The sequence below is a fragment of the Chelonia mydas genome, chromosome 5, assembly GCF_015237465.2.
Source record: "Chelonia mydas isolate rCheMyd1 chromosome 5, rCheMyd1.pri.v2, whole genome shotgun sequence".
NCBI lineage: Eukaryota > Metazoa > Chordata > Testudines > Cheloniidae > Chelonia > Chelonia mydas.
In genome coordinates this window covers 49076672-49090891 of record NC_051245.2, presented here as the reverse complement: position 1 = coordinate 49090891, position 14220 = coordinate 49076672, and the positions used below count along the sequence as shown (strand labels likewise).

Genomic DNA, 14220 nt, shown 5'->3' with positions numbered 1-14220 from the left:
TATAAGAATAGAATACATAAAAAGCTCTCTAGCTTGATATTGCATTATTTTGCAATTATAATCATACTGATTTTTTTCTTAAATCTTGTAATATAGTCAAATCTATGGAAGTGCCTTCATTTTTCAAAGGACAAAGTTTCATATCCCCACCCTGATATCAGACCAGCAGGGCTAATACACCACTCCACAGAAATTGTGTGCTTACACAGTATATCCAGGTTCCTGCTGCTTTGAGTCTGGCATATATCGGATCAACACTGTTGTTAAAGCTGACTCATCTACAGTAGATGTAGCATGCTGGATTGGTACCTTTTTAATAGATCACATTTTCACCCTCAACGTTATGGTTGTGTGCTTAATACCAACAAAACGCCTGTAAAGGGGTCTCCATGTAAAAATTCCATGTTACTGCTATGATACACTAAGGGTCATTCTCTGCTAGCATAAAGCCTTAAATCCATGAAGTTATGACAGCAAAAAATTCAGCCCCAATATACTAATATTTATATCATCTGAGAACATGAGTCATGAACTGAGGAAAAGTGACATTTCAGTAAGACAGGACAAAGTGGGGCAAACCGTCTGCCTTTGATGCAGACAAAGTGTTTTGAATTCTGATTAGAACTCATGTTGGGATGCTAGGAGACAAAAGGATTTTAAGTCAGACGGTAACCAAAAAAAGGTATTGAAAAGAGAACAAAAACAAGAGTATTGCAAGCAGCTGACATCATGCTTAGAAATGGGATTTCTTGTTGTTGACGTTCCCCACCATGCAGCAACGTCTTTTCCGCACAGCTATACTTAAGAGCGCAGGATATTGTGGTATGGCTAGTGACCCACAGTTCTAAAGCAGATAAAGTTACGTAGGCTTAAATACATTAAGCATATTGTATTACAATTCACGAAATATATTAAGCAATGCTCTGGAATGCCCCGGAATGCCCCTGTATTTACTGAATGTGCACTGTTTTGGCAATGTACAAAAAGTCCCTGTCTATGCAGTTTACAATTTAAAGGTCTAGTACTCCCGTATACGGGAATAACCACAGAATGGGAGTGAAAACTCTGTATATTTCCTTCAGATTCTTGCTCCAAAGACCTCTGCCCCTCTGCAAAAGGGACAGGGCTCCACATCCTAAACATTCAGCCCCTTTGCAATCAAGGTCGGTCTTAGCGGATCTATGCAGTGGCCAAGGGCATCTGAACTGCTGTTTGCCACTGCAGGAGCAATGCTCCCTGGCCCTCAAGTTTCCCTTCATGAGGGCAGTGTTCTGCAGCATGGAAGAGGAAATGTTAATTACTGCAGACTCCACTGCTGTAATTTATTCTGCTGTGCCACTGGGATTTTTTGGGTGGGAGGTAGGAAAATCCAACGGAGACCAGGTTGGTGCCCCAGGCCCTTCACACTCCAGAGCCTCTGACGGGGCTGAGGGAGAGAAGGGGGGCACTGAGGAGGCTCTCCTCCCTTCTGTGTCCCCAAGGCCACTTCCACAAATGCAGTCTTCCTTTATGTACATATAGGAAGGGGAGCATGGGAGAATAATTTAAGAATAGGCAGTAAAACCAAGCACAACCACATATAAATGGTTCACCCTCTATCTGAAGTAAGCTGTATATGTAACATCACGAGTGAGGGATGGTATAAATCTACAGCAAATACACAGTGGGTTATTGATGAAAGGTCATGCAGAAGAAATACAGAAGAAGGAGGTTCCTTGTTTGCCAAAAAAAGGAAAAGAATTCCAAGCATAGGAAATGGAACAGAAGATGGTGCAAAGATTAGTATGGTAAGGTGATGAAGGGTCCGCAGGAGGTGGAAAAAGTAGAAAATGAGAACTGGAATATAGGAATTGTACCTGAGGGTCATTTAGCATTTTTATTTCAAAGCTGCTCAGCTCCCTTTTTGAGAGTTAAAATATTAGTCATCAAAATTCTGGCTCAAGTATTGTCAGCCTGGCTGTATTTTATTTCCCCCCAAAAACATTGAGAGAATAATAATAGTAAATCATGTTTTGAAGTACCACAAAAATGTTGAATTAGCATGGTTAAATGTTGGCATTAAACCTAAACACCGTCTCCCTTGTTCTAGTTCCTTAATTCTCGTTTTCCCTTGTTGTGCTGCTTTTTAAACCTTTTTTTGACAACGTGGTGTGTCCTGCCCCCTCCAGTTCTTACCATTCCACCGTATGACTCCCGTTTTCCATCTCCCTCCACACACACACACACTTGTCCCCCTGATACATGCCACATCTATCCTCATGATTCAACACACTCCCTTATATTAGCACTCCTAATTCGCGCACAATGCAATTTTGTGCACAAATCCGCTAACTACACACAAACTGCTTCAAAGACTGAGCATTGAGTCTTACTGAATGCAATACCAACTCTAATAAGTTAAGGTTCAGTTATTAATGAGCCATGTTCTAACATCTCTGCATGTGAGATTTGCTGTGGATAAGCAGTATGGTCTTTGTACTATTAACACATGAGTCAAAGTATAATATGGTCCTTTCCACAGAATGAGTTTGACAGCCCTGTGTTGGGGGATATCAGCCATCCCTTTGGAAGTTCCACCTCCTCCTGGAAGTGGGCGCAGGGCAAGTGCCATAGGAAGTGGCACTCCGTGGAAAAGGTTCCCCATTACTGATACAGGTTTAGACTCTAGTTAGTAAAAGGAAGAGAGCTGTATGGTGGGTGGTTTGGGAGCCCTCTGTTTACTTGCATTCATCCAGTGACACAAACAGGTTAGTTATAATGAAATTTACAAGCCATTTGCTCATAAATGGGACCAATTCTGTAAACTTTACACAGCACCAAAGAAAAATATTTTCCATTCCTTCCCTTTTTAAACATTTCCACTAATATTTAAACAAAAGGAAAACTAAATGCACAGAGCTATTTTACAACATTAAGGATGTGACTACCCAAAAAGAGAGTGCGCTAGTTAAAGTTGCTATTCCTTCTTTAACTCCCCTGCTCCCTATATGCCTGATGGCACTGGCTGGCTGAACACTGCAATGTGCACGTGCTCTCTAACAACCTCCCAGCTGCAAAGAGATCTCTTTATAAACGTGTCCTTCATGTGAACTCTAGCCTAAGTGAGAAATGTGCAGAACAATAAAGCAGATCCCACCAATACTATTTCTCTAGTTTCCTCAAGCTAGTGCATTTATTTTAATTTAAAAGGGAAAATGAGGTTATAATTGAGTTTTATTTACAATTTCACATGGATTACAGACTTCTCTTTACGGTTGGGCTTCTTGCTTATTAATGCATTTTGAGAACAAATCACGTGACAAAACAATACATTTCTATTATCATCTTAAAAGGTTAATCATACTAAAGTCTAAAATAGTGATAACCAGCCAAACTGTATACGCAAATAACTACATCCCAGTTTATTAGCTATGGGAAATCTATCATTTTTTCAAATAAGTAGCAAATAGCTGTAACTGTTGTTCTGGGCTGCTGATCTCTTCTTTAGAATGTAATCTGAAGAGGCTTTTTTTTTTTTAAATGCAAGATCCTAGTTAGACCTGGGCGAGTAACAGCAGAAAATATTTATGAACGAAGTCCTCCCAATCTATTCTCTCTCCCTTGCTATGGAAGCCACTGCCAGAGGATAGGAAATAGGGTATCCATACCAGCACCAAGAATATCAAAATGTCCCTCAACTAAACTATAAGAACAACAGATACATGCTTTAAAACACAGAAATCCAAGTCAATGAGTGGGAAAGTGTCATTCCTATAAAGGGAAGGGCTTTGATTTAAAGATCAGGTTGGGCAAAAAGATGCTTACTTGTAAAGGTAATACTCGGCTTGATCCACCTCTTCTCGTGAAGAAATGTTGTCAATAAACTGATTTTAAAATAAAAAAAAATTCTTTAGTGTACAGCAGTCACAATGCATATTAGAACATTAAGACATTTGTTTTGGTTCACATTTAAGTGTCTAACCACAAAAAAATAATCTTCACTTTGTTTAGTAACTGACTTCACTTTTGCAGCGTTTTCTTAAATGTAAACAAAAATATACAGCATCTCTTGATGTTTTAACCTTAAGAGTCACTGATTGTCTCCATCTACATCTCATACAGTCCGGAAAGACTGAGACTGGTGTGATGGTTAAGGCCCTGGACCAGAAATTAGGAGACCTAGATTCCATTCCTGGTTCCATCCTCGGACTTTGGCCAAGTCCCTTAATCTCCCTGTGCTTCCATTCCTTATCTTTAAAAATCATCCTTTTCTTCCACTTTGTCTTCTCCATTTATATTGCAAGATCTTACCCTATCTATATACACTGCCAAAAACAACAGGGACTAGACTTAGCTAGTCTCTAGGCATTAATAGTAAAAAGAAAATGGGAGTGAGAGGGCCCAATTCTGCTCTTATTTACACCAGTGTAACCCCATGAAGCTATGCTGACCTATGCCAATGGAAAACTCTCTCTTTAGAGTTTTTAGACAATCTTATAAAAAATTCTTAAAATTAAATTCAGACAACCGGAGCGGAGAACAGGAGGAATTGTGGGAAGCTGTTACACTGAGTGGTCTCAATGCGATACACAATTTTCCAGCCTTTCTGAATTCACAGAATCAAAAATTGACAAATGCTGTTTTTATTCCCCAACATCCAATAATGATCTCAGAACTTATCTGCTTCTCGCAAGTTTGATATTGGGTCAGAGTACAGCTCAACCCAAAAAAAGGCAAAGCTGTCTGATCCAAAGGCCACTCAAGTCAATGGGAGTCTTTTCACTGACTTCTTCAATGGGATTTGGATCAAGACCATACTATGCTGCAAAACTGTTCACAGGTTCTCCCAGTGGAAGCAGCTAAAAGCAAGGGGACTACCAGAACTGAGGCCACAAAGTGTTCAGTAACTGCATGAAGTATTTTTCTGAATCGTATGAAAACCCCCACTGGTGATTCCAGTGATTGCTAATGGGTGAGACTAGTACTGCTGAGTTTCCAATATAGCCAGTCAGCCTTTTTCTTTCTGACCTAGTTCTGTGCTTTGAAATTCTTTTAAAAGCAAGTGTCATATGGGCTACACTTACTAGCAAAGTCTAGAAAAACCATCACAATCTCTTTATTAAAGAGAATTTAACACATCTCCCTTCTCCACCCCCAAAATAAATGTATGGAGAGTATGGCAGAGGGTAAGATTTACAAGATTTAAGAATCGCTTATTGGCTTAATATAACCCAAGCCAACTTGCTGGTGGAGTCTGCTGCAGGTGGAAGACAATACTGCAGTGGTAGAAAGTGGCCACAACCCCCACTCTAGTGCGGGCCTTGAAGTGGAAGAGGGAGCATACACGGCAAGGCAATACATTAAGTGCATTTCCTGTAGATACCTATGCAGAAGGGGTTCCTATGGAGCATTGGCTCTAAACAAAGGGTACATATATCTCTGGCAGGTATGCAGAAGTCTTCCAGGGGGTACTTCAAATCATCTAGATATGTGCCTAGTTTTAAAACAGGCTACATAAAAAGCACTAGCGAACTCAGTACAAACTAAAATTTCATACAATGACTTGTTTATACTGCTCTATATATTACACACTGAAATGTAAGTACCATACAATATTTATACTCCAATTGATTTTATAATTATATGGTAAAAATGAGAAAGCTTACAAAAATACAGAAGTATTTGCTTACAAGTCATTTAAGTGAGGTGAAACTTGGGGGTACACAAGACAAATCGGACTCCTGAAAGGGGTACAGTAGTCTGGAAAGGTTGAGAGCCACTGCTATGGAGCACTTGTTGGATTTTAAAGCTGTTGCTGTCGCAGACATAAATCACAAAAGGGCAGGCAACAGCAGCTTTGCCAGCACTCCACTAGGATGGGTCTTCTCACCTCTGGTGCACGGAGCCAGGCTGGCACAGGGGATTGTAAGTTACACCCTTCTGTGCCAGTTTCAGAGACTCTGATCTAATATATTGATCTGTATTGTGGGAGTATCTGGGGACCCCAATAATGGGTCAGGGTTCCCTTGTGTTAGGTACTGTACAAACACAATAAAAAGACAGTTTCTGCCCTGAAAAGCTTACAATCCAAGTACAATAAATAGTTAAAGCAGGTGGATAGAGCAAACAGTTTTACAGAGCTAAGGCTTCAATTTAGCAATATAACAAGATGTTTACAACTTGAATTCTCAGCACAAATAATTATCCCTTAGGATTTCACTTGATTTCTTAAGTATTCTCAGGTCACTCCCATCTTTGTTAATAGTGGAGTTTTTTCTTACCCGTGATATTGTCAAAGAGCTGACAGGAAGCTTTCTTTCATAGGTTCTGTCCATCAATGTGGCCAATTCAGCTGTAGAAACATACAAAAAATTATTTTCCACTAGTTAAAGTTAGTGAGAGAAACTGACAGTAAAAGATTAAGTCTTCTGCAAACTGGAACAGGGCATGCAGTAATGAAATTAAACACCAGTTCTTAGCAATGTATTTTATTTTCATTTGACGTTAGAACAAAATCTATGGAGGATTTTTCAAAATGTTTAATACTGGGGAAAAACTTAAAGCATTCGGTGAAATTAATAAGTGCCTAAACAAGATGGACAGATGCCTTGAAAGTTCACTGTTGGTTTCAGGTTTGGTGTTTACTGGACAGTGCATCTGTTTTGTTTTTTCTTATTTTATTATAAAATAAGTCCAACAATCAGCAACTCCTAGAAGCAAAAAGGAGATAAACACCAAGTCAAATGTAAACTGGGCTATATGTCAGTATCTTATTACCCTCCCAGTAGCTCAACATGGTAATTTTTTTTTTTTAACTGTCTGCACAGTGGTTTTAAACTTTGGGGCTAAATACTGAATTTCATAAATCTAAGTTGGTATCTTCTTTTTGCATTTTTCTTGAACAACATCATCTTGGGAAAAGCTCTATTGCAGCATCTCAGATATGCCCCAAGGGTATCCCATCCATGATACTAAGAGACAGATTCACTGTCTCTCTATTCTCTTGTGTATCAGCTCCATTGCAAAGTCAGGGATACCAAATGCCTCCATGGTTCTGGCAGCAGCCCTAGGAGTACTTTCCCTGTCTCACAGGTCTGGTGACTTGCAAATACTCTCCTCCAGCCCCCTTTCCAAACAGCTCTACTCACTGACCCCTTTGCAACTCACTTAGGGCCTGATCCAAAGCCTACTGAGCAATCAATGAGTCTTTCTACTGATATCAACAGGCTTTTGATCCGGCTCTTGCAGTGCAACGAAGAGAAGGAATGTGCTGATTATTTTAAAATTTGTTTTCCACCTGTCATTGTAATATGCAACGGCCACAATTTCTTTCCAGCACAAAGGACGTTAAGCTCTATACCTCAGCAGAGCAGGAGGGGAGGTGGACCATAGCCAGGAAAGGGGGGAAGAATGGCTCCACTACACCTGATTCTCCAATGGTGTAAGTAAAGTCTTTGAGGGCCCTGCCACCAGAGGCATAACTTATTCTGTACCTGTGCAGTCTCCACTTACCCGAGGCAGCTCTGAATTACAGAGCTGCCGCTGGCTTCCTGTAGACCCAGCCGTTCCACCTGAGTTCAAGCTCTTACAACTGGATTTTTAAAGGTATTTAGATGCCTGATGATGCAGATGGGCTCCTAGGCATCTAGTGGGATTTTCAGAAATGCCAATCTGCATCTTTAGAAATCTAAATACCTTTGAAAATCTAGCTCATTTACAAGTGTGGATAGGATCTTTTGCCAAATTTTCAAAAAAGGATGGCTAAAGCTACACACCTAAATCTGTATTCTGGCATATACGTAAGCAGCTTGACTTCCCAGGTGCTAAGAAGGTGCAGCTCCCACAGACTGTTCAGCATCTCTGAAAAAGGCCACTTATTTTGGTACTTAAATGTGGATTTAGGTGTCTAAACACAAGATATCTAAGTAGGAAAATGTAGGCCTTTCACCTCAAGACCATGTCTGAATTACCATACTCAGTGAAATGCTGATTTTTAACCTAGCCGTAGTTACCACAATAATTATTGTTAACTTCAACTATCTTTCTCAAGTATTTTTTCCCCCACCCTTAGATAAATGTTATACAAGATTCTTCCAGGGAAGGCATGGAAAATTGTCAACAACCTATTGCCTTGAGTCACTAAGCTTAAGGGCAAATGTATCTGCTGTACTTTTTTTTTTTTAAAACTCCTTTGAAAATGTGTAGAAAAGGGAATGGTAGAAGGGACTGAATAATTCAATTCTCCCACATCTGATCAATTGATCTAGGTCTAGACAACTGATAACAGTTGGAGAGGCCATTTTGATTCTTCACAGCAGTGATAAAATTCAAACAGTGGAATGAACAACTCTTCAAGGGCAACATATGTATCAGCAACAGCAGGTTGACAGCAATTAGCTAAAGGCTAGTTACAGAAAGGTGCTCACCTGAGCATAAGACTATCTAGAGTTCTTAATCTACACAGTGAATAAGACAGGAAAGTATACAATGAGAATATGTTGAGTATTTAAACAATACCACGACATGGTTCTGTGGTGAATGAATATACAGCTTGGGAAACACACTTGTAGCAGGTTTCAGAGTAGCAGCCGTATTAGTCTGTATCCGCAAAAAGAAAAGGAGGACTTGTGGCACCTTAGAGACTAACAAATTTATTTGAGCATTTGTAGCAGTCATTTTTCAGACTTCATTGAGTTGTTGAGGATTTAATGCATCTCTATCTGAAGCTGAAAGATGTCTAGCACAGCTCTGGGTGTTGGTGTCCAATCCTGAAAGGCACACAGAGAACTCCCCCGGAACTATCCGAGGAGAGTTGCACACTCAGAGGACTTGCAGGATTAGCCCCTTGATCTGTCAATGAAGCTGGAAATCTGTCAGCACTTTACCAAAGAAAGTAACTTGCACTACTGACACAGCTCCCTCAGCCCTAGTGTAAAAATCACACTAAAATTAAAGCTTAACATATAAGTAACAGAAATCAGGTTAACTGAAAATTTAACATTGTCTGCCAAACTGCAGCTTCTATTGTAGTTACTAGAGATGAATGCATATTTTGCAGTGAACATATTCCAGGTTTGCTTCTGTCTGCAGAGCGTGAGAGCAGATTGATTTTTCTGAAATTCATTTTAAATTATTCAGTGGTTTTTGTGAATTTAATTCTGTGGATTGCTATTTAATAAAAAATAATGTAGCTGTGTTGCAAATTATAAATGGGCTGTGGGTAGGTATGGCAAGCTGATCAATTGGCCAGTCAAAAGCTCACGAAAGCTTATGCTCAAATAAATGTGTTAGTCTCTAAGCTGCCACAAGTCCTCCTTTTCTTTTTGCGAATACAGACTAACACGGCTGCTACTCTGAAACCTGTCAAATAACGTCAGTTAACCACAAATATTTGACCACTGTCAAATATTCCAGCAAGAATGCCCTGAAGTAGGCAGCGGCCTACCTTTTTAGATTGCATCATTTTGCCATTCTTTAGAACTTCATTTCATTATGTTTTTTGCATATTTCTAAGTTAAAGTAATTCAGTTAAGTAACTTGTTATTAGGCATAAGTATCTAAGGCTAAGCCTGCCAGAGACCATAATGTCTTACTCTTTTATTAGTGATCTAATAAATTAGCGCTTAAAGTATTTTACCATTTTTTACACTGTTTGACAATATCTTACTGGTCAAATGATCAACCCTGCTGGTGGGATAGCTGAATGCAAGTGCATAATTTACATTTCTTAGCTTTCATGGCAGTAAAACCTGACCACGTGTGTGGAAACACAAAAGGAGTGTTTACATGGCCAAGTGAATTTGTATTTAAATTCTAACAAATATCCACAGAAAATGTTTTTACACTATTTGTCCAGCAGAGGTAATTATCAAATAGGAGATTAATATGATCAACTCTCATCCAAGGTTAATTTTTACTGAATTATTATCTTTCATAAAAAGATAATTTTCCACAGACTACAGAAGACAGTATAACCATATATTATGTCATTTTTTTTTTTAAGAAAAATAAGAGTGGGGGTCACTTAAATTCAAGGCATCCCCTTCCACCCTTAGTCATGGAAATAATGGGCTCTTCTATTTCTTGTTAGTTTATTTTTAAATCTGTTCGTGGAAACTAAAATTCCTGCTCCCTACAATTGGGTGGCTCAGGGAACCTACTAACGAAAGTCTTTCACCTCCTAAGTTACTGATTTTCAAATATAACTCAGGCCAACAGTGGCTAACATCTGACTGCTGTTCAGTGGCCTGTCTGATATGAATGTGGTCTCAAAAACGAGGAGTCCGGTGGCACCTTAAAGACTAACAGATTTATTTGGGCATAAGCTTTCATGGGTAAAAAACCCACTTCAGATGCAACATGAATGTGGTCTCAGTTCAATTCCAGATCTGTCCATCACAAAAACCACTCTGACAACTGGCACCCTTATGGCAAACATGTAATTAGCATGGAGACTGAACTATCATCTCTCTCACTCACAATGGTGATCATCAAGAACAAGGTTGAAGCCCACTGACGAGGCAATGTTGGGAAACTGGTACCTATGACATACCCGTCCTGTGAGTGAAGACCTACTTCAGTGCAGAATTAAGTGCTCAACTTCAGTTTTTATAGAAACAAAACACTTTGGAGGAAAAAATTCTGTCGTATGTTGGGAGACTGAACAATGGCTCGAGTCAAGAGCTCACCCTACGTAACTTTAGTATTACATCAAATGTCTCTCTGCTCTCAACTGCCAACATGCAAATAAGATACAGCACACACAACTGGCCCTGGCCTCCACATTCCTGGGATCCATCAGGAAAGGACTGATTTTTATAACAAAGGCCTTCTCACTGAAGTCTACAAAGAGAGCACTGCCATCTACTGTTCTGATAAGACAGTTTTGATAAGTAAAACACCAATGCTTTTTCAAACAAAATGAACAACTTATTTTACTGCCCCACTTGTGCGGTCTCTACTTGCCATCAATCTACTGTCAGTTAATTTCATCTTTTTTGTTGATAGATCAACTGAAATTTTAGAGAATGTAGGTCCATCCAATCCTCCTTTTTGAGCATCTAATTTTCAGAAGAGAGTCTATTGTTAAACAGATTTTTTTCCCGATCAGTAGGCTATTTGAAAACCATGACCAGGACATGTCAATCTCATCTTTTAAAAACCCACTGTTCTTTAGTTAGCATTTGTTCCACATCCAAAACTATGTTCTCCTCTGCAATATTTGGATGTCTCAATCCTATCACTCCAGGAACATTAACTTTAGGCTATAATCATCATTTATTTTTATGGAGTCAAGTTTGTAACAATACACCATACAGATAACACAGTAAAGGAACAAGCCTGAAACACAACCATGTCATCAGAGCAGTGGAATAGAGGGAATCTGTGTAAAGAACACTTCTTGTTTCTTTATATCAAAAATATTACTTTCTTTAAATCATCATGAGATGTGCCAGATTGACAATCATGGAGATTATAGGCTTCTACCAGCAAAACAGATACAGAGGGGTAAGTGCCAATTTAATCTTCTTTATCACTGTTCTGCAGGAGTTGAAGAGTCCATGAAAAATAGTTCAATATTAAAACAAGTTGTCTTAATATGAATAATTCATCCTAGTAGTAATTATTTTTTTTTGCTCTTACACACATGATTAAATGTGCAGCAACACAATTAGCAAAGACTGACTACAGTCCAGATGTCTGATGTCATCTCCGCCAACATGCTATTAGAAATGACATGGTTTAACTAACTTCTTTTGTTCCTTCCAGGAACAAGACACCAAAACCCAAACCAAATGAATGAATTTGTTCTAATAACCCTGAGAAAGGGGAAAGCAGTCTTGACTTTCAGAGGCAGCCAGGAGTAAGGTAACTGCTTTGGTCCAAGGTCTCAGGCAGAAAAGAGGTTGTAGTCTCCCTCCCCAAAAAGTGTCATAAGAGAGCTGTATGATCAGGGCTATAGTCATTGATATAAAAAAACTCTGGTAGCCTATGTACAGTAAAATGAGTTAGTATCAGTCCAGTTATTTATGAATAGATGAAAAAGTTATGCACTATAGAGAGCAGTTCACAGATCCATAAACATTAATGCTACAAGGGATTCTGGTGATCATGACCTCCTGCACCACACAGGCCATAGACTTTCACCCAGTAATCCTGCATCTATCCTATAACTTCTTGTTGAGCTACACCACTTCTTTTAGAAAAGCCTTCAACCTTGATTTGAGATGACATCTTGCATTGGCAAGGAAACTGACTGGATACTGCAGTACATTTCCTCTCCCACCCCCTCTAAGCTTCTACAGTTGCAAAACCCTTCTCCTCCTCTTCCACCGCCACCCCCCCCCCCCCCCCCCAAAAAAAAAAAATCACAACTGGCACTAACTGGTCCTTAGTGCAGACCATCTGGATTTATCCAAGCATAATCGAGATCAGATTACAGCCTCATTCATGGCTAGGAAAATCCCTTTGCCTAAAGGAAGCTGAAAGCTTGCCATGAAACTACCCTATGATACGCCATGCAGCTCAGAGTGGATACTGTGGTGCACGATGAGTAGGGCCCTACCACATTCACTGCCATGAAAAACGTGTCACAGACTGTGAAATCTGATCTCCCACTGTAAAATCTGGTCTTTTGTGTGCTTTTACCCTATATTATATTGATTTCACAGGGAAGACCAGAGTTTCTCAAATTGAGGGGGTGGGGTCCTGACCCAAAAGGGAGTTGCAGGTTATTTTAGGGGGGATCACAGTATTGCCCGCTTACTTCTGTGCTGTCTTCAGAGCTGGGCAACCAGAGAACAGCAGCTGTTAGCTGGGCACCCAGCTCTGCAGGTAGCAGCACAGAACGAAGGGTAGCAAGACCATACCATGCCATCCTTACTTCTGCGCTGCTGGCGACAGCTCTGCTTCGAGAGCTGGGCTCCCAGCCAGCAGCCACTGCTCTCCAGCTGCCCAGCTCTGAAGGCAGCACTGCCACCTGCAGCAGCACAGAAGTAAGGGTAGCAGTACCAAACCCCTCCCCCAACTCCTTTTTGGGGTCAGGACCCCTACCCTTACAACACTGTGAAATTTCAGATTTAAGTAGCTGAAATCATGAAATTTACTATCTTTAAAATCCTATGGCTGTGAAATTGACCAAAATAGACTGTGATTTTTGGTAGGGAGATAGGAGATGTAGTCCAGCCCAGGAGCTCAGCCCAAAGGAGATAATACAAGTGCACAGACTACAACTCCCATGAAACATCATAGCAGATGGTTTAATGTTGAACAAACCCAAAACTAAGTTTCAATTTTCCTGATAGAAAATTAATAAATCTCAGCAAAAAATTTAGAAGACACAGATTTCAGTCAGTCTTCTTGAAAATTATCCTCCAATAGTTTACAAAATGACATCTTGCACATCTAACACATCTTACTGTTAATTGTAAGTAACACAGACTGCCTTTTAAATTTTGATATCAAAACTTAGAATGGGCACTTGAACTTCTCAGATAATAAAAATCACATCCATGGAATGTGTGTTTTTTGTGGGGAAAAAAAAACAATTTACAGAAAAGACATTTTTCTAATTTTAATGAAAGGTATAAAGTCTACCCTTGGGAGAAAGTATCTGCATGTTTTTGTTTTGGATCAATAGTACAAACAGGCAAGGTATTTCTAACTTACAGGATTGGATTCTGATCCTCTTACTCAATCTTAGTAGCATTTTACTCCACAAATACTCAGTGTTAAGTACTAAAAAATGTGAGTAACGGTATTAACTCTTCCATAATGATTTTAGGTTTTTCAGTTAGTCAAGATGAGTAAATGTAAAAACTCTTTCCTTACCCAAGCTGTGCACCTCTTTTTCTCTTTCTTCCCATCCTGAACCGTCCACGTAAGCTGCAGAAAGAATAGATCTTCTGCCTAATTTAAAAAAAAATATATATATAGTCGAAGTCAGGTCACTTAAAGGAGTCAGTTTAACTAAATGAACATTTTTATTAGAACAATTTTTTATATTTTTCCATTCACTGAATTAACTGTAACTGTTTTGTGAGCACTCCCATATTTCAAGCAGTTAATTCATCATATATGCATTCAAACCATAGTAAGACAAGACATTACCGTGGTCACTTTCTTTTCCCTAGAAGCCTCTATAATCCCCTCCAACATGAAATTAACTTCCACAACACTTAACTTGATTTTAGCATTTGAGAGAGAGCTTTCGGGCATTAAAACATTTATTGTTCACACACT

General features: G+C 39.4%; 1 protein-coding gene across 3 annotated transcripts in view; it reads right to left on the bottom strand.

Moving 5' to 3' along the window:
• MRPS27 (mitochondrial ribosomal protein S27) overlaps window positions 1-14220 on the bottom strand; it is a 58943-nt gene that overhangs the window by 39648 nt on the left and 5075 nt on the right. For all 3 annotated transcript variants that reach the window (XM_027821695.3, XM_043546381.1, XM_037903133.2), the window contains exons 2-4: window positions 13810-13887; window positions 6261-6331; window positions 3805-3863 (exon numbers count right to left, since the gene is read on the bottom strand). In XM_027821695.3, the coding sequence (XP_027677496.2) occupies window positions 3805-3863; window positions 6261-6331; window positions 13810-13887 (208 nt within the window). The remainder of the gene's footprint in view (window positions 1-3804; window positions 3864-6260; window positions 6332-13809; window positions 13888-14220) is intronic.